This window comes from Sapajus apella, unplaced genomic scaffold, assembly GCF_009761245.1.
Source record: "Sapajus apella isolate SASKATOON/1434 unplaced genomic scaffold, GSC_monkey_1.0 scaffold10, whole genome shotgun sequence".
Taxonomy (NCBI): Eukaryota; Metazoa; Chordata; class Mammalia; order Primates; family Cebidae; genus Sapajus; species Sapajus apella.
In genome coordinates this window covers 2,117,697-2,140,681 of record NW_022436950.1, presented here as the reverse complement: position 1 = coordinate 2,140,681, position 22,985 = coordinate 2,117,697, and the positions used below count along the sequence as shown (strand labels likewise).

Genomic DNA, 22,985 nt, shown 5'->3' with positions numbered 1-22,985 from the left:
AGGAGGCGTGGCTACGGAAGAAGGGTCAGAGAGATGCAGTGCTGCTGAGGAGCCCTGGGGATGGAGGAAGGGGCCATCCTACAAGGAACGTGGGCGGCTCCTGAATGGAGTCGGGAGAAGGAACCTGCTGACACCTTGATCTCAGCCCAGTGAATCCCGATAGACTTCTAACCCGTGGAACTGCAAAATGATAACTGCGTGTGTGGTCCTTAGTTTTGGCAGCTGAAGAAAACTAATACAGTGGGCAAGGGGTCCGGGTGGGAAGGAGACAACCCTCAGGGAAGGGTGAAGTAAGGCCATAGAATGGCCTGCGGGAGCCTAGCAGGCTGGGGGAGAGGAGCTGGTGGGAAATAACTAGCTGACTGGGAAGCTGGTGACCCCAGGCGGCGCCCTAGGCAAGAGCGGCTCTCAGCCCCAGGAGGCCAACAGTGGTCCTAGCATGGGGTGACTTTTACGTTTCCACAAGAAGCTGCGCTTGACAATTGCAGTGAAACTGACCCCAGGGCGGGAGGGGCACGGGCCCCGATTGGGTTAGTGGCTTCTGACCCTGGCCCTAGCGACATTTTACCCCAGGCCAGCCTCTTGCCCCTTGTCTCCTGGGCTTTGCCTTGACCCCCTTCTAGGGCCTCTGGGAAGGTGTGATGAGTGGATTTGAGAGGAGAAATTTGTCCCTTCAAAGCAGTCTGTGGCTGATGCTCCCGAATGGCAGAGAGCTCATTGGCATGGCCTCTGCGTGCTATTGGGAGCCACACCGGACACCAGGCTTTCACTGTTATCTGTGTCCCTGTGGGAACTTCCTCCATCAGTCTGAGGAAATTAAAATAATCCCAGAAAGGATGTCTCCATTACTCAAGCCTTCTCTTGTCGTGCTGGCTCCCACAGCCCCAAAAGCTCAGCTCCAGATGATAAAGTTAAGCTGCATCTGGTTATAGCACAGTGGCTTCTATGATTGAGTGAACCCCAAACTTTGAAACACACTTGGTGGCCAGGACCTGCTTGGGGGCTTCCGTAAAGGTGTTCTGGAGGCAAACGCACATGTCCAGAGAGGAGACCCAGTGTCACCCCTAGGTTGTCACACCCTGGCCCCAGCCTGGGGACTGCCAACCCACAGGGAGAAGCTGCTGCTCTGGGTCCCTGGAGCAGGAGGAGGGGGCTGGGCTAGTGTGGCAGTGGCCACAGCCAGCGGACCAGGTGCTATCTGCAGGCCTCGCCAGGCCGAGAGGTCAGGCTCCCACACCCCCGCTGCCCACCTATCCTCTATCCCTGAGGGTTCTGACTTCCTGGACCCAGTTTGACCTAAGACTCAAGCCCTCTGGGGCCTTGGCATTTTCATTTCAAGCCACAAACTGGGTGGGTCTCCTTGACCCTGAGGTCAATGGCACTGGGGGGAAGGTCCTTCTTCATACAAGATAAGCAACAACCTTACACAAGTAAACTGATGTCTACATCATGTGCGTAGGTCCTAAAACAGGTCTTTGAAAGGTACTTTCAAGCCAAATGGGTAGCAATTAGGTGTTCATTTTATTATTCCTGAAACTGGCAGAGCCAGGTCACCTCTGTATCATTGAGTTACCCTGGAGACAAGCCTCATGCAAAGGAAATCCTTCTCCAGGACACACACAGTGTCCAAGATCATCGGGAGGCAGCAGCACTGCCCACTGGCAGAGACAGCCATGGACCTGCAGTGGGGATGGTGGGGATACCTGGTGCATGAATTTAAGACATTCACAAGCGTCAGATGCAGGGGAAATGTGCTTAGTTTAGCATTTATACATCTGACACATTAATGACACATTGCTCAGCACGACTTCAAAGGTAACTAACTCCCAAATTCTTTATTTAGTAAAATTGTAACATTTGATGGCAGTGGAATACACAAACTCAAGTGTGCTACAAACAAGATGTACAGAGCCTCACAGGTCTGAGCATGCGGAGGGACACACCTGCCTCTCGTCTTCTGGTGGAAATGGCAAGTTCAAGCTTTTATTTAGCCCAGGGCTGCCTGGGACACTAGTGTCCAGCACCATTCCTGCCACCTATGCCCCCAGAACCCGCACAAGGCTGGTGAAGGATGGGCGCAGAAAGCTGGGAGAGCGCTCGGAGCTCCACAAGATTCCTCCTCCTGCCTGTAGCTCTCTTCCTCCACCCACCCAGAGCTGCAGGGTCCCTAAAAGTTTCTTCCTCAAGAAACGGGGTTGGGGCCTGACTGGGCTGGTCACCAGGGGCTGCCCTGCAAGCCATCCATGGGAGGAGAAAGGGTGGACCTGTGGGGCTTTCAAAGCCCTACCCCAGTACATCTGAACCTCTGGGAGGAGAGAGGAGCTCCTGGGAGGGCTGGGCCCACCCCCGAAGGACTCTGGCTGGTGTTGGTCACCAAGGCCTCCAGACACTCTGGGCTATTTGGGCTGCAGTCAGGCTGCCCAGGGCTGTGGGCACCAAGTCGGGCCCCTCAGCAGGTGCCCGACTCAGTTCAGCCTCAGGGGCCTCCTCCAGGTCGGAGCACAGGTCGTCCCCAGGACCTGGGGGGCTGGGTACTGGGGATCCTGGAGCCCCTCCCGCAGGCCAGCCACGCCGCCCGGGGGCTCCAGGTGGCCCCGCCAGGGCGTCCCCCAGCAGATCCTGGAAGCTGCTGCCCTCACGCAGCGGCATGGACTCGAGCAGGTGGTTCAGGAGCTCGGCGGCGACGGTGGCGTCGATGGCCTGGCACGTGGACACGAACGTGTGCACCTCGTGCATGCACTGGATGTAGCCGGCGGCGAAGCGCTCGCTCGCTTCAGCCTGAAGCTGCTCGCGCTCTGGGCCCGAGGGTGGGAGGGAGAGAGCCGCGTCCCGCGCGGTGAGCGGCGACTGCTTGGCCCAGCCCACCCGGCCCGCGGGGACGCGGCTCACCCAGGAGACTCGAGGGCGCACCCTGCTCCGGGGGGAGCCCTCGCCGCCAACAGGACAGGTGCGCCGGGAGGGAAAGTCCTCCGTCCGCCGGGGGTGGCAGGCGCCCGCGGCCCGCGCCCCTGCCCGCCCCGCCGCCACTCACCGCGCGCCCGGCCCCGCAGCGCGCCCTGGACCCGCCGCACCGTCAGCTCGAGCACCTCGGCGTTCTCCAGCTTGGCCTGCACCTGCGCGGGCGGGAAAGGCGGTGAACCGGCAGCGCGCTCCGGGGCCCGCCCGCCCGCCCCGCAGCCCCAGGGCGCCCGCCCGGCCGCCGCACCTCGGCGCCCGCCAGCAGCAGCCGCAGCTCCTGCAGGCTCTCGTTAATCCGCGCGCGCCGCTTCTTCTCCACCAGGGGCTTCCGGGCCTGCGGAGAAGCGGGGCACTGAGTGCCGGCCCCGCACGGCCTCCCGCCCGCCCGCCCGCCCACGGCCCCGGCCCGCACCTTGCGGTCTCCCCGCGTCTCCCACCAGTCCTCATCCTCACGGCCCACACGGTCCGGGCCAGGCGCCGAGGGTGGCGCCATGCCCGCTCCGCTGGGGGCGCGGCAGGGACGCGGAGCGAGGCGACCGCAACGCCGGCGCCCTCCAGTGCCCCGCGGCAGCCCAGCAGCAGCCCCGCCGCCCGCGCTCCTCGCGGCTTCCGGCCCACCGCGGCCCCGCCCTTTTATAGCCGCTCATTTGCATCTCAATGCGCCGATTGGCCGCACTGGCCCAGAGCCGCCGACCGCAAGGCGCACTGCAGCCAATCGTGGCGGCGCGCTTTGTCCGGCCCCGCGGCCCTGGAGGGCGGGAGGGCAGCTGGCTGGGCGAGGCGGGGCCCCCAGCCCGGCCTCTCGGAGACCCCCGCGGGGGCGGCACCGGGGCGGGGACCCTGGGGAGCTGCGGGCCTGCCTGCGCTTGTTTCTCTCCGTCTGCTGCGTCAGGACTACTGATCTGCCGCGCGTGCGAGCAGGTGCTCTCCCGTCCGTCAGTCCCTCCGTCCACTCATTCATTCATTCGTTCACCCATTCATTCATTCATTTCCCTCCTTCACCGATGGCGCCTCCAGAACGGAGCGCTCGGGCCACGGGCCCCAGGAGCTGGGTCCCTGGGGTGCAGAGCCACAGTCAAGTCCGCGGTCTCCGGACCTAGAGGGGTTTCAGGACCCGGCTGGGGTGGCTGCCGAGCCCGGGGGAGGCAGGGGCCATTGGGCAGCGGTAGCGGGCTGCCCCTGCGTTTCTTCCAGATCCGTCCAGACGCCGAGCCGGACCCCCGACGCCGCCCTCCGCCAGCAGTGGAGACCTAGTGGGGAGGAGTCCGTGGTGCTCCCGCCCGCGCCTCTCTCCCCCACTCACCGGGCTCTCCTCCCCGGTCACACCCCCGTCCCCCCTGAGCTCCCTCATCTCCCCAGTCCCCTTTGGCCCCGCGGACCCCTTTAACCTCCCTTTCCCCTGCCCCCTGCCGCCTCCCTCCTCCCCTCCTCGTCCTCCTCGCGCCCTGTCCCCTCTTCCTCCCCACCCCCGCCAGGCCCGCCGAGGCTGCCGTCTGGCCCCAGTAACTTGATGCCCGTGACAGTTGGCAGCTGCGGCCGCTTCGGCGGAGAAAAGCGGCGGCTGCGCCAAGAGCGACAGGTGTTGGCCGCGCCTTTGTCTCGCGCGCTTTGTCCCGCGGGCAGGCGGCGGGCGCGCTTGTGCAGTCCAGACGCCCGCGACCCCCCCGTGGCGGCGGGCAGCCCATCTGCCGGCTCCGCCTGTCCGCCAGCGGGGTGCATGGGCGGTGGGGCCGCGCCCTCGGGCAGCGCCCTGGGGACCGCAACCCGGCTCCAGCCCCACCCGCGTCAGTCCAGACCCTGCTTGTAGGAGCCGCGAGGCGGAGACGCCTTCTCCGACCCAGGCCCGCCAGGCACCAGCCTGCCCCGCACAGCACCTGCTGTCCTCAGTCCCCACTATTAACCCAGGCTGGGATCCTCAGGGTCTGTTCTGAGCTCCTCCAGGCTGTAAGCGCCCCTGGACAAGAGGCATGGTTGGACCTAGGACCCCCTGTCCACCTTCCTGCACCCCCGGCAGAGCCTGGCCTCACAGAAGGCTGGTAGGTAGGGTAGGTGAGGGGTGTCCCTGGCAGGTTGGACTGGAAGGCCTCGTGGGAGGGGAACATCCGGAACCGCAGCAGCTGAGCAGAGCGGCAGGACTAGGCTGCATCCACCGCCCCATGGACCCTACAGAGGTCTGTCAGGCCTCCTATGGCCCCTTTACTTCTGGCTCCCCACCAGAGGAACCCCTGCAGCCTTCCTGCAGGGTGACTTTGGTGAGAGGTTTGAAGGTTCCCAAAGTCACCTCACTGACCTCTGTAATCACCTGGGAGCCCCTCCTGCCTGCTCCCAACTGTCCCTGATCTGCCTCTTGGTTGCTTTGTGAGCAGGGTCCTGAGATTTCCCCCAGCCCAGCAGCACTCACCTGGGTGTGAAACTACCCCTGTACTTCACACACTCCCCACCTGCCCTGACAAGATGGGGCTGGAGTGGTGGATCCCAAGGAAGTGGGTAATTGGCCTGTGACTTTACTGTCCTTCACCACTTAGATGTTACCCTACGGAAGAATCCCTCTCCCCCAAGTGACTACAGTGACATTTCCACTACTTAGAGAAACTGTGATAGAGAAAATTAAACTCACTGATATTTCTTGTACTCCCAGGTTTGCAAACTGATTTACATTCCTCTCATTATCCAAACAAACAAGGCCAATGCTTTGTATTAGGCAATTTATATTGCAACAGGATGATCAGGGCCCTGAAGGAGGACTCTGGGTAAAAACTGACTGAACACCTGATTGGATGGGGAACTGTATTTGAGGGGCCAGAAGGACATGCTAAAGGCAAATGGTGCAAGCAAAAAATGAAAGGCAACTAGGAACTCTAGGAAAAACAAAAAGCTGCCCAAGAAAAGAAATGTGATCTTAACACATTACTTGGCTCAGGAGACAATTTTCAAATTCATAACAATGTAACACTGTTCATAGAGTTTTAACATTTAGAATTAATCTATACAGAAGGCAAGGAAGGATTGTTTATGGTTATGGTATCAAGTTGACCTTGTAAAAACAAAATGACACAGGTGATAGCAGTTATGAGAGAGAGGAGGCTAAAGGGAGGACTAGGGACCTCAAAAGCCTTGTCTGACACCGTGGAGTGTGTGGGAGCTGAGGAATGCTGTCTAGAGTAGAGGGAAGGAGATATTAAGCACTGGGATATACCTCTGTGTGACCAAAGACCCTTGAAGGAAAAGAGCTTAAGTAGAGAAGGCTGTATATCAGCAAAATCCTTCTTGGTTGGACTGGAAGTTGCCCAAGGTCCCCTTTGCAAAGTCAGCTTCAATTTCCTTTAGTGGTGCACTAGCCAGCTGGCACAGCCTTTTTGTCCCAGAAACCTGGCCTATCTTGGGGTCACCAAGCCCTCCCTCCCTCCTTCACAGCAGCCTCCCCTAGCCAACACTTCCTGCCATTTGTCCTTTGGGCCAATCCTGCCTTCAAAGTTTGCCTCAGTACAGACTTCCTGAGCATTTGGGCCCTTTGATCCCCGTAGAGCCAGGAACAGAGGCCAGCAGTGGCTGGGCAGGGCAGTGGTTGCTGCGGGGGGACTGGTTAGCAGTGGGAGTGGCAGGCCATAAGTCCCTGGGGGAACAAAGGCAGCTGCGGTCTATAGACTGTTCAGGCCCCTTGTGGGCAATCTGCCCAGGAGACTCAGAGAATCTCCTTTTGGTTTGGAAATAAAAGACAGCGGGTGCCCTTGAGGTTATATGGTAAATAAAGATAAAATTAAGTCTCCCAAAAGCACTCAGAAGTTCCGTGAAACAACCATATCTGCCCATTTAGGGCAGTTTGCAGAGGCCTCAGTGCTAGCTAGGAGAGCTTTGCCTTTTATCCCATCAGCACTTGGAGTTAGGCAGCCAGACAAGCAGGCAGAGGAGCGCCTCCTCCCTCCTGCTCAGGAAGCTTCTCAGAGGCTGGGCATTGGGTTCAGGATCCATTCAGCTCTGTGCTCCAACCCCCAGGGTCATGGTGTGAAAAGTGAGGGGTGGGGAGCAGCTCTTCGGGCCTCTACTTCTGGCCTCACAAGGCTTCATTCATCACTGTGAAAGAAGGGCTGGGGTCAGGAGACTGTGCTTCCCTGCCTGTATCATTCACAGTGGGCACATGTGACCTTTCTGGTGGAGCCTCCTGACCTCCCCACCTTTAGCCCTAGCCGGATGACCCGAACTCAGGCAGCCAGCCGGAAAGGCCAGGTAACCTGGGGCAGGGATGCAGGGAAGAGAGAGGTGCCGGGGGGCAGAGCTGGGGGCACTCTGGGGGCTGAGTCAGACAGCTGCGCCCCTCCATTTGAAAGTGAAAAGACCGTGGGCATGACTTGATTAGGCCTGCATTACACAAAGTTCACTCTTGCAGCCTGAAGGAGGGTGCGTGTGACACACACACAGAAAGAAAGGGAACCAGCAAGAAGCAAACTGTACAAGGGAACTGCCCACGAGGAGGCCTTTGGGATGTAAAATTCTTTAATGCAGAATTTCTGGAGTTTCTGTAAAAAAATTTTTTTTATAATCTTTGATCTCTATTCAGGTTTTGCTCTGTGTTATGTGAAAAATACATACAAGTAAAAATAAAAATATACTTGCTTTATTTACCAATTTTCTAAAAGGCAAATAGGTCATAAAAAGACACAAGCAGTCAAACAAATCTATTGCACTGGGTAAAGAAAGTTTGGTTTGCACATGAACAAACCATTTGTCCGGCAAGGCTCAACAAATCATCACACAAACTCTGAGAGCTTATTTACATATCTTTTTAGGAATATATTAAAAAGAAGGCTCAGTTTAAAATAGAGAAAAAGTGTTTAACACCTGTGTAAGCACACACACTAAAGAAAACGTGACTTGATGCTTGGCACCATGTAAACAAATTCACAAGATGATTCTATTAAGTCAACTGCTTGGCACGCGCTGAAGCTACACAGTTAACAATCAATAAGCATATATTAAATAATAAAATAATGCTGATGGTAAACACTCATAATAGCAGAGTAAGATTTTGGCAGTTTTGTGTTTCGGTAACATACATGTAACCTTAGATTAACACCTATCCCCCATGATCTGACTTTAGAGGCAAGGAGGAGTCTGTAACATCTAATTGCCGTACGAATGCAGACTGCTACCTTACCTTAGGCATAGGCAGGTGATGTTACTTTGTAAATTGAAAAATTAAAGTGTTCTTTTGTTTATGAAAAATAGGTTTAATATTCAGGCATAAGATGGTTTTACTAAGAAAACCTAGTGGATTACAAAGAGATTTCACCTCCACCAAAAAACAAAGAAAACCCTGGTCCCGGCCAGGCGCAGTGGCTCACGCCTGTAATCCCAGCACTTTGGGAGGCCGAGGTGAGTGGGTCACCTGAGGTCAGGAGTTCGAGACCAGCCTGCCCCACACGGCAAAACCCCATCTCTACTAAAAATACAAAAAATTAGCCAGGCATGTTGGTGGGCGCCTGTAATCCCAGCTACTAGGGAGGTTGAGGCAGGAGAATTGCTTGAACCCGGGAGGCAGAGGTTGCAGTGAGCTAATAATGTGCTACTGCACTCCAGCCTGGGCAACAAGAGTGAAACTCCGTCTCAAAAAAAAAAAAAAAGAAAACCCTGGTCCCATTTAAGCCTCATAGTCTTGGTCCAATTTTAAGTCAACTGTTCTTCAGTAGTAACTTTGAATTCACAACAGGGACCAATATTAAATTTTCGGAACCATCTTTGGAATATACAACATAACATGAGGTTTTGTAAAAAGTTGGGCAGATTGGCCTCGCTTTTCCCCAAGTGTCCAAATGACCTAAAAGTGCTGGTGACACTGGCAGAGGCCTGAAGCTGCTCCAAGAGAGGACGGGCTCATGAAAAGAATGAGGGCTGGGCACCCACCCCAGGGTGCAGTGGGAGAGGTGAGCTCACTGCACCCCTGAAAATACAGACGCAGTTGCAAGCTGTGGGACTCAGGGTGGCAGTGGCTGCTCTCAGCCAGATGTGATGTGGCCTTGGCTGGGTGGGAGCTGATGTCTGGGTGGCTCCAATGGAAGAAGACAGACAGGACTGGGTCCCACATGTGTTGGTCACAGCCTGGTTTGCAGAGGGAAGTTACTATAAAGAGATGACTGATAATGTGTTCCAATCTCCGTACTGGCCATCATCATCTGAAAGGTGACAAGAACGATGCAGAAGTATACACAGGGTCTGCCGTGCGCTCATCCGATGGAGCTGGCCACACAACCCGCTAGGCTTCTTTAGTCCACAACAAATGTTTCAACTTTGTTCACTACAAACAAAAGCTACGTTAGATTGAAATATTGACCGCGAGGGTACCAGACGCCAAAGCTGTTGGTTTGCCAAACGATGCCTTCACAATATTTAATGTGAAACGTTTTGAAAGAAAGCTAGGAGAGGCTACTATCTCCACTTGGTATGTAAAAGAAAAATCTGCCTTGACTAAATGATAATTCAGATAAAAAGCAGTCCCTAAGAGAGGACAAAATTTGATCTGATCCAAACAGCCCTGGAAAGCTCAAGGAGCCGGAGTCCCCAGCTGGTGCAGCAGAGAGGTCTCATCACAGTCACAGGACTTCTGAGAGCACTGAGGCAACTTCCCTGACACTAAGAGGCGTTTAGTCTTTCTCAAGTTAAATCACAACTAAAATCTCTTCCCCATCCCACAAAACTCCATATTGATATTTTATAGATAAAAACACATTTCTTTCCAAACCCTCCCCACCCTCCACAGTTTTAAGTCACCCCTTCAGAAAACTGTTTTTTTCCTAAAACAAAAAAAGCCACATGAGAATATGTGTCCACTTCATTGGAAACAGCCATGAAGACCCTTCACCTCTTCCAAGCACCATCTCATGTAGCTGGCTGGCTGCTGGCCTGAAGGTGGGCGGGGGTTATGTCTGCTCTTCGATTTTATGATTCAAGGAGGATCCATTTTCATCTTCTTTGGTGTCTGACACTTCGCTGAGTCCCAGAGAAGGAATATCTTCCTCATATGGTATGCAAATATTACCCTTTTCCTTGTTTTCACAGTAAACGCATTCCTTAAAAGAAAAAAAAAAGAGTGAAATCAGTAATAAACTTGGGATCTGAGTTGTTGCAAAAAGGTCATTCAAACTGAGTAAGATGCAGGTGACCAAGTATCGCCTGGGAGGCGGCCGGCAGCAAAGGCAAAAATCCCTGGCCCGGTCGCTGGCACCCCAGTAGAGGAGAGGGACAATAGCTAAGAAGGCTGCAGAGGCGTAGGGCATATGGAGGACGTCTGTGATTGTCAACTGGACGTTCACAACAGGCCAGAGAAGGTGATGCAGTGGTTTTGAGACGTGGCCACACACTCTGCCACTCCCCCTTCGAAAGGTGGGGCCTAATTCCTTTCTCCTTCAACCTTGGCTGGACTTAGGTATTTGCCTCTAACAAAGAGTACCTGGGCCGGGTGCAGTGGCTCACACCTGCAATCCCAGCACTTTGGGAGGCCGAGGAGGGTGGATCATGAGGTCAAGAGATTGAGACCATCCTGGCCATGGTGAAACCCTGTCTCTACTAAAAATACAAAAAAATTAGCTGGACGTGGTGGCATGCGCCTGCGGTCCCAGCTACTTGGGAGGTTGAGGTGGAAGAATCACTTGAACCCAGGAGGTGGAGGTTGCAGTGAGCCGAGATTGCACAACTGCACTCCATCCTGGAGACAGAGCAGACTACGTCTCAAAAAAAAAAAAAACAAACCAAAAACAAAGAGTACCTGACTTCTGATTCTAGGTCGTTCGTAATAGGCCCCTTGGCTTCCTCTTGTTCTTTCTGGGGCAGTTATGTGCCACACTGTGAAGACATCCAGGCAGCCCTACAGAGAAGTCCCCACAGCAAGGAACTGAGGCCTCTGCCAAGAGCCAGCAGCAAGTGAGAGGCCTGCGAGTGAGGCTCCTGGAGGCCCATCCTCCAGCCATCAGGCGACAGAAGTCCCTGCCAGTATCTCACCATCAACGTCAGGAATGACCCTGAGCCAGAACTACCCAGCTAAGCTGCTTTCAAATGCCTGACCCAAACAGACCACGTAGATAATACACGTTTATTGTTGAAGTTACTAAGTGTTGGGGCCATCTGCCATGCAGCAATAGATTACTAACGCAGTGGCCGGTGGAAAACAGACCCCGAGGCAGCCAGGGTGGGCCACGGGTCTATGTGAGGAAAGAGGATTCCGAGCAGAGGGCTGGGCACATGCGAAGACCCTGTGGCAGGTGCCTGCCAGGGCAGTCCAGCAAATAGCCGGGGCCAGTGTAGCTGGAGAGGAGGGAAGGAGGAGAAATGGGCGGTGAGGTAGATGTGTACGGCTTTGCGCCATTTATTCTGATGGAGGTGGGGCAGCGCTGACAGGGATCTGCAGTGTGGTGCCAGGATCTGACAGGAGGGGACAGGGGACAGTGAGGGCAGCCGGGAGGCCACTGTAACATCCAGGGCTCATGCCATGGAAGCATCCTCATGGCTTGGACCTGTATGGTGATGCTGAAGGAGAAGATGGGCTCCTATCCATCTTCAAGGTTGAGTGCAGACAATCTGCCCACCCACTGGCTGGGGCCTGAGAGGAGCAGAGCCAGGATGCCTCCAGGGCTTGGGAGCGCAGCGGAGAAAAGAGGTGTAGACACTGAGCCACAGCTGAAGAGGTGAGGAGGAGCGTGTGGGGAGGCTGAGAGGCCAGAGGGACATCCTGGAGCACAGGCCCTGGACGCCAAGGGCAGAAAGAGCTCCCTGGAGAGAGCCACTCACTGCCGCCAACGGTCCCTGGGACGAGGACTGAGAAGTAGCACTGCGTTCGGCTGCTGGAGACCCAGATGCCGTGATAAGAGCAGCTACCATGGTGTGTGGGGAGCGGGTGAGCAGAGCAGGAGAGAGGGGCTGGCGTGCCCATGGGGCGGCTGGAAGGCCATGTGCCTGGAGAGCATGCCAGCAGGAACCTGGTTTTTCCACCGTTATTTAATGGTCTCCATGGACACGGAGGGTTTGTGTCAGGAGAGGTTTTTTTGTAAAATAGAAAACAGAATTGAGAGAAAGAAAAAACAGATTTCAGCAAGTGACTGGGATTAGTTTTTCAACCTTTTTGGAAACAATGTGGAAAAGCCACTGGAAGAAAGTTTTTGAATCAGACATAGTGTTGTTGTGCCTTTAAAAAAATAAACCTTTCACTTTAGAAGTTTTTTTTTTTTTTTTTTTTTGAGATGGAGTTTCACTGTTGTTACCCAGGCTGGAGTGCAATGGCGCGATCTTGGCTCACCGCAACCTCTGCCTCCTGGGTTCAGGCAATTCTCCTGTCTCAACCTCCTCAGTAGCTGGGATTACAGGCACGCGCCACCATGCCCAGCTGATGTTTTGTACTTTTTTAGTAGAGACGGGGTTTCACCATGTTGACCCGGATGGTCTCGATCTCTTGACCTCATGATCCACCCACCTCGGCCTCCCAAAGTGCTGGGATTACAGGCTTGAGCCACCGCGCCCAGCCTAGAAGTTTTAAATTGAAAGAGAAGTTGCAAAGAGAGAATCCCCATCACAGAGCCTCTTCGGGCCGCAGCAGAAGTCAAGCCCCTGAGCTCACCGCCACGTCGATGGCTGCGGGTAGGCCGCCCGTCTGCAGCCACGTGTGGACCTCGCGCAGCTCCTGCTTCTGACTCTCTGTGAACCGGGGCTGGAGTTTCTGCAAGAGCTTCAGCTTTTCTCTGTCCTCCTTCAAAACCGCTTCCGAATTTCTTTGCAAGATATTTAGAAATAGGTAAGCTTTCAAATGTCTTAAGCGTTTTTTTTTTTTTCATTCTTTCAATATAAATAATGTAGTTTTAAATGATTTTAACGCAAATTTCCTTTTCTTTAAACAAATTACTGTTTAAGGTAACATAATCTCCCTAGTAAAGAATCTGTGGTTTTTCTACGAAAATGAGGATCCTGTCAAGATTCCACTTGACTGTATTTTACAACAGACCTGGGAGCTGGGTGTCTGCAGGTGTGACCCATCCCCTTGGGCTCAGCTCCACACAGGCGGTTCATCTGGGAGTCTTGCCAGCAGGATGGCCTTCCCCTGCCACTGGCCAGTGCAGGGCTGGGCTGTGGCTACCCTGGAGATGGAGCCCCTATCTCTACTAGCTACCAGAGGCCTTAGGGGTTTGATATGGCTTGGCTCTGTCCCCATCCAAATCTCATCTCAAACTGTAATACCCACGTGTTGAGTGAGGGGCGTGGTAAGGGTGACTGGATCATGGGGGCAGCTCCCCCATGCTGTCCTGTGATGGTGACTGAGTTCTAATTCCATCTGATGGGTTGGTAAGTATTTGGCAGTCCCTCCTTCACTTGTGCTCTTCTCCTGCCACCTTGTGAAGAAGGCACTTGCTTCTCCCTTTTACACCATGACTGTAAGTTTCCTGAGGCTCCCTGCAGAACTGAGTTAACTAAACCTCTTTCCTGTAGAAATTACCCAGTCTCAGGGGTTTCTTTACAGGTGTGTGGAAACGAACTCACAGGTTCATTTCTCCTTCCTTTCTTCCCTCCCACCTTCCCTTGCCAGTGCTCCCCAGGGGCAGAGACTATATGCGGTTCCCTATGGCAGCCTGATGTGGACACAGAGCCTGGGCACAGGCCCTCAGGTCACTGCAGAGCAGCCAGCTCCTTAGGCTGGTCACCTACCATGACACTTGGTTCCTTCAACTCTAAGTCAGACAGACAGACACACCCCATTTACCTCACAGGGTTACTGGGCAGCAAAGCAAGAGATACTGGCACCAGTGCTTTGTAAGAGTTGAGTGTGGCACTGTGAAGGGGCCCGTCTTCCTCGAAGGCTGTAGCGTGTGAATCTACACGGCCCTGGCTTGCCCTGGCCACAGTGCAAGGCCATCCTGTGCTGGCCTGGCAGGGCTGTCCAGAGGGAAGCCGGCCTCTCTGCTGTACTCCACTCAATCTAAGGCTTTCGGGGGGGCGCCCTGCCCCACCTGGATGACCTTGACCTTGTTGTTTCTTGGAACTCCTGAACCCCATCCCTCCCCAGGTGCCTAGGAAAACGCTGGGTGGTTACCGGGAAGGCAGCTGGTATGTCATCATGACACTGCTGTCCGCATCTGCCATCAGCAGCCAGATGGGGTCCTGAAGGACGCACTTAATGAAACGCTCACTTTCTTCCACACCAGTGTTCATTTTTGCTTTGTGATTATTCTCTGAGGAGTCAATGCTTCCAAAATATTTGCTAGTATGACTTGTGTCACTACTGCCTTTAAAAACAAAAAATGTGGTGGGTCAAAACCTTGACATATGAAATACAACCTTGCACAATGTGCTTCCTTAAAGCCACGATGATTTTAGAGAGCTGAGCCTTTTCCTGCCTAATCTTAGGTACTGGTGTCTGCGCTGGTGCATTTTCCCCTCCTCTTCCCACTTCTTGAATGCTCCGGGTAATTAGGAAACAGGATTTCTGCCAGCACCGTGCAGATTCTTTCCTGGGAGGCCCTGAGCAGCTCAGGTGGAGCCTGTGTTAGAAGCCTTGACCTTCTCTCCCAAGCTGTCACCATCTCCACTCATGCAGCCACAGAGCACTGCAGTTTCCCACGAGGAGAGCCAGCTGGCCTGGAGTGCTCCTTAGCCAGCCTCACCCGGGCAGGAGGCCTGCAAAGTGAGGCGAGCTGAAAGCTCACTTCAGATAAACAGGGGAGCTTAAGTTTTATGGAGAGTGTGTGCACTTCTAGTGACTGAGATTCCAGATCACATGTGAAAGATCCCAGTGGGTAGAGGGTTGTAGGTGGCCCACACCCCAAGTTCACACAAGTGGAACTAACTCAGGAAGGCAAACCACTATCTGGGGAGTCAGAGGGACGGTCCACAAGACGCCAGGGTGTGAGGCCTGCAGGCACCAAAAGTGGAAGCAAACAGGGAGGACGCGGATCTGACTGGCTAGGGCCGGCCACGCTGAGCAGGGAGAGTGTGTCTGTGTGGGTGTCCACGTGGGCTCTGGGAGCTGCGGGGGGCGTGCCGGTGGTCCCTGTCCTCAGCACAAAGGCTGGCCTGCTATTCTGGAACAGTGCATCCTGTGGGAACCTCCCAAGTGCCTAACACCCGACCAGGGTCAACATACCTGCCCCACTCGGGGAGGCGTCGCAGCCCAGCGAGCCCGAGCCCAGAGACTCTGAAGCAGCAGAGCCCGAGGCTGAGCAGAGGTCCTCATTCAGCAGGAGGTTTAGAAGGCCGCTTGACGTGGAAAGGGCATCACTGTTCTGGGTGTCTGAGGGTTCGTCACGCTTTAAGGACAAGAAGCAGACACTGCTGTTCAGGGGTTCAGTCGGGACGCAGCACATGCAGTGGAGTGGGGTGGGGGGGGCGTGAGTGGGGTGAGGATGGAGGGGAGCTGTGGAACTGCTGTGAGGTTCACGGCCAGGGAGGGCCTAATGAGCAGACCACACATCACCACCAGGCCTATGGTGCAAATTCCACTGGCTCTCTGGATGCTGTCCAGTTACACTTCACTTGGGAGAGTCACACCAAAGACTGTAATACCTGGTTCCAGAGGGAAAGCCTCAGGCTGCTCCTTGGCCAGAGCCCCCTCCTCTCATGCAGCAGACGTGGATGGGGACGACCTCTCCCACAGCACCCCGAGTTGGGGCTGCCTTGGGATGAGGGAGAGGCCTGACCTGGGGGGCATCCCTGACTCTCCTAGCCTTAGAAACCCAGACTGCAGGCCCAGGACTCCAGAAGCAGAAGCCTGGAGGTGGCAGGCAGACTGGGAGACGCTCCGCAGATCGACATGCTCGCACTTCCTCCCCTGGGGAGCCCTCCGTCCTCTGGCCAAGGCAGGGATTTGCCTGAGGCCTATGGACTGCACTGCTGCGGACGTTCCCACATGCCTAAGCTCATTCGGAAACACAAGGTTGCAGTACCATTTCATTAACAGGTTGAGAATCCCACACAGTGTCCCTAAGCCTGTGGAGGGTGGAAACTGAAGTCACACTGGTTTTAGGGCTGTGTCCCTCTCCTCCTCCTTCACCGAGGCCACATGAGCCAGGCTCTGGCACCATGCCCTGAGGAGCCCTAGTTCTGGTATTTAACCTGATTGTGCTTCATTTTTGAAACATCATTTAAAAATTCGAAGCTGGGTGCGGCAGCTCACGCCTGTAATCCCAACACTTTGGGAGGCTGAGGTGGGTGGATCACTTGAGGTCGGGAGTTCAAGACCAGCCTGACCAACATGGAAAAACCCCGTCTCTACTAAAAGTACAAAAAATTAGCTGGGCATGGTGGTGCATGCCTGTAATCCCAGCTACTCGGGAGGCTGAGGCAGAAGAATTGCTTGAACCCGGGAGGCGGAGGTTGTGGTGAGCTGAGATCGCACCATTGCATTCCAGCCTGGGCAACAAGAGCAAAACTCTGTCTCAAAAAAAAAAAAAAAAAGTTGAAGCCCATAAACACTGTCAAGTCACATGCTTCTATCTGGACTCTGTACTGACCAGTCTCTCCTCCTTCATTCAGGTTCCAAGACAATCAAAGGCTTCAAATAATCTACTCTGATAGGATTAACTAGGAAGCATGAATTTCTGGCACACAGATTCATGGCAAAACCTACAGGGCTTGGTGGAAACGTCAATCGTGTAACCCCCATGTCTGAGCTGAGGATGTGCCGCCAGCCTACTGGGTGTGCCATCTGCTGCCTGCTTTGGGGAAAGAGCATCAGAAAATCCTTACGGTTCGAGGTGCCTTCGGCTGCTGGTCCCGAGAAGTGCCAGGTTTGCAGTCCGGCCCCACAGCTGCTGTCTCCGTGGCCCCGGTGCCGCCCTCAGGGGCTTCCTCCAGCTGCAGCAGGTTGAGCTGCAGGGGCGAGCTGCTGCGGGACTGGAAGAGTGGCGGAGACGCCCTACCCATGGCCGACGGTGGGGTGGCCCGGGTGGCTGGACAAGCGCATGGCTGTCTGGGAATGGAAGTCCGGCTGGGGAACTCGGGCTGTGAGGCAGGGGCCATCTCAGATGTGAGTGTTGGGTGACTTGGAAAGTGAGGCTGGCTGGGGAAGAAGGCCTGGGGGAGGTTTGGGGTCCCTGAGGGGAAGGAATAACTGGGTAACATGAATGCCATGACAGGAGCTAAGGGGGCAGGGAAGGGTGGGGGCTGGACTGCAAGCTGGTGCTGGAGGTCCACGGGCACAGCAGCCACTGGGAAGCCGGCATGGGGAGGCACAGGGGGTGCTGCCACAGTCCCTGGCTCCGGAAACACAGGCAGGGAATAAGCTGGCACTGGGGTGGGAAAGGGCATGGCCGGGCAGCTGGACTGGGACGTGTCAGAGGGCGACCAGGCTGTGGTGTTCAAGCCCACGAGCGGGGGCCGGGCAGGCACGGGCCCCCCAGATCTGGTGCTCTCAGAAGAGTCTCGTGGTTTGACCCGCTTGGACTTCAGTTTTCTGTTCTTTCCTGCTTTTTTCCAAGGTGAATCTATTCCAGAAGCATTTCTTAGTCCAGGGGCAGCTAATGCAGAAAAACAAATACTTGGAGTTAAAATTTTAACTTCAAATTTGAAGACACTTCTTCATTCAACAGTCTTGGGTTTCCAAATGCTCGCCCAGGGCCCGCCTGGTCCACCTTGCAGATTTCCCCAATCCTCCGTGAAGTGAGAAAAATCAAGGCAAGATATTAGGCTTTCCCACAAAACTAAATGGAATCAATTTAAAGGACAAGCTCTTAATTGCAGGATCACATTCCTTATTCTCTTCTGGTATTAAATGTCCTTTCTTTTATGGAATACTAACATAATAAGTGGTATTAGAAAGTTCTATTTGTTTTGGCCGGGCGCGGTGGCTCAAGCCTGTAATCCCAGCACTTTGGGAGGCCGAGGCGGGTGGATCACGAGGTCAGGAGATCGAGACCATCCTGGTCAACATGGTGAAACCCCGTCTCTACTAAAACTACAAAAAAAACATTAGCTGGGCATGGTGGCGCGTGCCTGTAATCCCAGCTACTGAGGAGGTTGAGGCAGGAGAATTGCCTGAACCCAGGGGGCGGAGGTTGCAGTGAGCCGAGATCACGCCATTGCACTCCAGCCTGGGTAACAAGAGTGAAACTCCGTCTCAAAAAAAAAAAAAAAAGAAAGTTCTATTTGTTAACTAAATACATTAAAAAGCTGTCATGTCTCTGCTGTTCCCCAGTATTTGGGGGAAAAATTGGTTTGTGAAATCTGAAAGGTAGAACCACTGAGCTCCTCTAACTCTTATTTTTCAATTTTATAAGCACTATCACTACTGTTCCTAAAGAGGGATTTTTCCTCTTTTACCCGTCAAACAGCCTGAGCAAGATCAGAGGGAACATCTGCCCTTGGACCAAATTCTTCCCATGGGGTGGGTCTGTTCGGGGCCATCGAGGGCACATTTTCTAATTTCTACAGAGGCTCTCTATGGGCTGGCAGTAACTCTTGAGTATGGGGAAGAAGGAGAGAAAGGAAAGGGTGGAGAAGACACCATCCTTAAGGAAGCTGTAGGCTTCTTTAATTCTTACACATTTCCTTTGCCATGTCTGCCCAGAGACCCAGGAGAGCTGGGTCCTTGCGGTGAGTGGTTTCTGGTTTCCTGGGATCACTGGCTCTGATCCCTGTGCCAGTGGCCCGGGGGGAAAGGAAGGTGACATCTCTAACAAATGCAGGCCCTGTCTGGGGATATGGGAGATCAGGAGCCAGACTGCTGAACCAGGAAAGGGGGTGAAGAAGCTCATCTATTTTACTGTATCCCTTGACCTTCAACCGCCCAAGTGATACCTGGCCTAAAGAGCAGCTCCCACACCATGACCATGGACTCTTCCCACCTTTGGAGTCTGAAGCCCAGCCCTGAGGCTGACTCAACCAGGAGGGTGCATCTCCTGGGGAGAAGGGCAGCATGCATGGGAAACCCCTCCTTCCTCCTGTGCCCAGCACCAGATGCCCATTATTTTGAGGTTGAATTAGCTGATTCTCTGGGGGTTCCATCTGGGTAGAGCCCCTGGCCACATGGTTAGGCAAGAAACGTGGACACAGCAGCACTACCCTCCCCAGGGACTAGCCTGGGACTATTCCCCAGGGAATGAGAGCTGGCATCCTGAGAGCGCCCCCACCCCCCACTGGTGGGAAGTTCTACAGAAACAGATGGCATTGCCAGGAAGTTCCAACAGCTGTCTTACATGTTAATGCTTCTGAAACTGGATGCATTATGCATTTTGGAACCAGCACTGACACGGTACCAACAGGAATACGGCTTTTTAAAACCTACTTTTAATTCAGGTATCACTTACTTCGTTCACTTGGCTGCCCCTTGGATCTTTCTTGTAAGTAGTAATGGCAGTGAGACTGGAAAATGCTGAGTTTTCCTATTTCTTTGAACTTCTGCAGGAAGCTCTGCTCCTCCTTCTGTGTATGTGCAGCGAGCACCTCCTTGGTGAGTCCTAGCTTCTTGAAGGGCTCCTTCTCCTGGCTGAGACCACAGGCCAGGGCGGGGCCCGCCAGGCGGTCCAGGGACTCTGGCCCACTCACAGCGTCTTCCACCATCTCTGTAACACAAGAACCCAGGGCTCTGCTCCACACAGGCCCCTTGTATTTGAAGGCCACACTGTATTCATGGACAAGACAAATCGTTCACATATAAAGTGACTTCATGATGCCTGTGGCATGAGGATGAAACTAAACTCACAATGTTTTCATTTAGCTTTCTGAGAAACTTCACAGCAAAAGGCAGGAAGTAGGGCAGGACAGCCCTGACAGCCGGGTGGATCGGGAACCCGGGGACTGAACACACTGAAACAAGGGGCCCTTGGGCTTCAACTCTGCTGTTAAAGATATTCCTGGGCTGTGCTTAGCTTTCAGAACACAACAGTGTTCTGAGTCTTTCTGGGTTTGGGGCCAGGCATGGTGACAGCTGGAACCCTGTGGGCCCATGGGGCGGACAGGACAGGGACAGGCAGGGCCCACTGAGCATCCTGAAAGGGAGGGCTTGGGGACTGTATCTTGGACATGTACACTTTCCTCATCATCTCTCTCTTAGTAAAGAACAAAGTCAGGATTCATTTTCATCACAATACTCTAAAGAACAAGAACACTCAGCCATAAATGCACTCATTTTAAGTCTATTTACCACCTGTGTACTGGTTCCTGTCCACACACAGGGAGAGCTAACGGTCTTGCCTTCTGCTGGGCAGAGCAAAGACCCCCAGCCCCACCCAGGGAAGAGGCAGGTGGGGCCTCGCTCCCAGGCCTCTCTCCGCACCAAATAAAAGGGATAAGATGTTACACCACAATCAACCCTCCTGTGTTGATGCCAGAGCAGACAACTGCCACCGGGGGCGCCACAGGGCAGCAAGGACACGGACAGGCTACTGCCTGGGCCCCGGCTGGCCGAACCCGACTCTGCACTTCACACCACTGGCTTTCCCAAAACAGCCCTTATTGGGCTATGGTGGGGTTCTTCCGCACTTAGAGAAAAAAATTTAAGATGGCAAACTTCTTGTTTTCATGTTTAAGATCAGACTGTTCTCTGATCCAAGAGCCCGTGGTCGTACCTAGCTCCGGCTGCGGCTTCTTGTCTCCCACGTGGACGATGGTGCTGCTGTAGCTGCACTGGCTGGTGAGCGACGCCACACTCTCTGCCTTGCTTGGCAGTGCCAGCGAGGTCAGGTGCGTGCCGACTTCTGTGCGGCTGTTCACCCTAGAGGGCAGCTCTGCCTCTTCATGAGAAAGGGGAGCAAACACAAGTGCACCATTACAATGCCTCATGCACCCGAGGGCCCGTACGGCTCCCTTGCCAGGGTGCACACATCCCATCCTGCTCTGGCCTGGGCATGGGATGATTTGTCCCATGTTTACTCATAGGAAAACAGTGGAGAATAGCTCTGAAATGGGAGCAGCACACACTTAAATCCCAAGTCCTCTGCGGGGAGGCGCAGCAACTTGGCAGCTGCAGGAACATGGGTGAGGGGCTCTTTCCTGCGGCCAGGGAGCCCTTCTACAGGCTTGTGGGAAGGGGCTTTTCCGACAATCAGGAACCAACCGTAATCTGGGATACACTGTTTCTCTTTCTCTCTTTTCTCTCTCTCTCTCTCTTTTGAGATGGAGTCTCCCTCTGTCACCTAGGCTGGAGTGTAGTGGTGCAATCTCGGCTCACTGCAACCTCCACCTGTTCAAGCAATTCTCCTGCCTCAGCCTCCCAAGTAGCTGGGATTACAGGCATGTGTCATGATGCCCGGCTAACTTTGTAGTTTTAGTAGAGATGGGGTTTCGCCGTGTTGGCCAGGCTGGTCTCAAACTCCTGACCTCAAGTGATCCACCCACTTTGGCCTCCCAAAGTGTTGGGATTATAGGCATGAGCCATCGTGCCTGGCCAGGGTACCGTGTTTCTAATCCTGGTGGTGACCATCAGCAACACTGACAGCATTTAAGCAGCCTGTGATTTAATGTGATTTACGGGGCATGTTAACATTCAGGGACAAGGGCCCCTCCGAGATGCAATGGAAAGAAGGCCTGCCCTTAGACTGACAACTCAAGACCGGTGTGGCTACATGAGGGAGTGAGGGGATATTCTCAGGCCTCCAGCAGCCCCGCTGGGTTCCTGTTCTCAAAGCCAAGGCTCTGACAGAATCATCTTTACCTCTATCTCTTCTAAGGAGGGTGCTGACTTTTAAACTACTTTCCTCATTTGAAAAATAGCCTGAACGCTTACACTGTGTCCATGGAAGCCATGAGAATGCCTGATTCCACTCCAGAGGATTTCTACTATTACCCACATAAATGGCTCTGGACAGATCAGATACCTGCAGCATGCAGCCCAGGGCTGACTGTGGCCTTGCGCTTATCACTGGACCTTAGCGTTGGGACGTTTGCAGGGAACTCACACTTCCTCTTCAGGGTGGAAGCCTCACTGCAGCTCTCCAAGTACCTGTGTAAAGGGCATGAGCCACTGGTGATGCCACACAACACAAGAGGCAGGAAGGTACATGAGATGGTAGAGACTCAGCCACAAATGTCGGTGTACCTGATGACGCTGTCCAAGCAGCTGATCTGCTGGTAGGAGCAGGTGGGCTGTTCCTTCCAGGCCAACTCCTCTGGGAAGCTGGCCCCCAGGCTGTCTTTTTCCATGGCAGGGACGGCTTTCATTTCAGCTGGGGGACTAGTTTGCATTTCTAAAGAAATGGCAAAATTGTTCTTTCATTTATTTTTCTCCCAAAGAAAACACTGTGTATTTAGAAAGCATTTTCATTCTACCTGAAGACAGGGTTGGAGACTCAGAATCTGCTTCACGGGTATGGAAGCCCAGGGACAGCCTGGCACCCAGCAGCCCTGTGGGCACGAGCACCACAGTGCCGTCCACAGGGAGGCCTGGGAGGGAGCTGCTGCCTAGCCTGGTGCCTGCTTCTCTGGGGTCTAGGCCATCCCCAGGGGTCAGGGACTCAGCAGTGGGAGACACCAGTTCTCACTTGAGCCCATGAACTTTATGTCCCTCCTGGGCCAGGCCAGTGTTTTCAATGTGATCCCTGCTAGTAATGATTATGATGGCTACTGCCTACTGCGCTGTGCTGTGGAGTCGACTCTTGCCCCCATGACATACATCACATGCCTGTCCCTAGGGGCCCTTGAGCAAAGAGCTGTGTCCACCTCATCAGTGTGTCCCCGACACCCAGCACAGAGTCCAGCATGCAGCATGTCCACCAACACGTCCCAAAGGCTAGAAGTCCTAGCAGTGCCTGGCCGGAGTATGCTCTGAGCCCGACGTTCCCCACAGGAGGCTTTGGAATGAGCACAGGGAATGAGCAAGGGCCCACCAGGGGGAGGACTGGGACACATGCATGTGTGTGCACACGTGTCTGTGTCACGTGACACATGTGTCAGGCAGAGGAGCAGCCTGAACCTGAACTCACACGTGATGGTGTGAAGCTGCCTGGAAGTGCGGCATGTGGTGAGGCAAGGGCTGCTGCAGTGGGAGTGGGTCGACGGCCGCTGGGTGACACTCTCCACCTGAGACAGGTTTGTGTATGTGGATGCTGGGCAGTCTGTCAGCAGGT

At 54.3% G+C, this 22,985-nt stretch overlaps 2 protein-coding genes across 6 annotated transcripts in view; both read right to left on the bottom strand.

The window, feature by feature from the left end:
• Positions 1-1,808: 1,808 nt before the first annotated feature.
• Positions 1,809-3,652, bottom strand: HES6 (hes family bHLH transcription factor 6). 2 transcript variants are annotated; one of them, XM_032277737.1, is made up of 4 exons: positions 3,371-3,652; positions 3,206-3,292; positions 3,032-3,113; positions 1,809-2,795 (listed from the first exon to the last, which is right to left on the bottom strand). In XM_032277737.1, exons 1-4 carry the CDS (start codon positions 3,449-3,451, stop codon positions 2,371-2,373), a joined length of 675 nt encoding a protein of 224 aa, XP_032133628.1. In that variant the 5' UTR covers positions 3,452-3,652; the 3' UTR covers positions 1,809-2,370. The 2 variants fall into 2 exon arrangements, with proteins under 2 accessions (XP_032133628.1, XP_032133629.1); XM_032277738.1 differs by having other exon boundaries at positions 2,667-2,795; positions 3,072-3,113; positions 3,371-3,544.
• A 3,896-nt stretch (positions 3,653-7,548) lies between these two features.
• The window catches only part of PER2 (period circadian regulator 2), a 45,533-nt gene continuing 30,096 nt past the window's right edge, over positions 7,549-22,985 (bottom strand). For 3 of the 4 annotated variants that reach the window (XM_032277734.1, XM_032277733.1, XM_032277736.1), the window contains 9 exons: positions 21,959-22,106; positions 21,738-21,862; positions 20,490-20,654; positions 19,230-19,484; positions 16,672-17,441; positions 15,071-15,233; positions 14,021-14,213; positions 12,557-12,707; positions 8,496-10,019 (listed from right to left, as the gene is read on the bottom strand). In XM_032277734.1, the coding sequence (XP_032133625.1) occupies positions 9,870-10,019; positions 12,557-12,707; positions 14,021-14,213; positions 15,071-15,233; positions 16,672-17,441; positions 19,230-19,484; positions 20,490-20,654; positions 21,738-21,862; positions 21,959-22,106 (2,120 nt within the window). In that variant the 3' untranslated portion in view covers positions 8,496-9,869. Of the gene's footprint in view, positions 10,020-12,556; positions 12,708-14,020; positions 14,214-15,070; positions 15,234-16,671; positions 17,442-19,229; positions 19,485-20,489; positions 20,655-21,737; positions 21,863-21,958; positions 22,107-22,985 lie in introns of all 4 variants that reach the window. The other variant, XM_032277735.1, reaches the window with a different exon arrangement.

Bases quoted from the DNA above. Each gene is read 5' to 3' on its own strand.
- HES6 (XM_032277737.1), bottom strand. From the start codon at position 3,451: ATGGCGCCACCCTCGGCGCCTGGCCCGGACCGTGTGGGCCGTGAGGAT. The intron at 3,293-3,370 runs GTGCGGGCCGGG...GCTTCTCCGCAG, and splicing joins AGACGCGGGGAGACCGCAAG to GCCCGGAAGCCCCTGGTGGA. The intron at 2,796-3,031 runs GTGAGTGGCGGC...CCTCGGGCCCAG, and splicing joins GCTGCGGGGCCGGGCGCGCG to AGCGCGAGCAGCTTCAGGCT.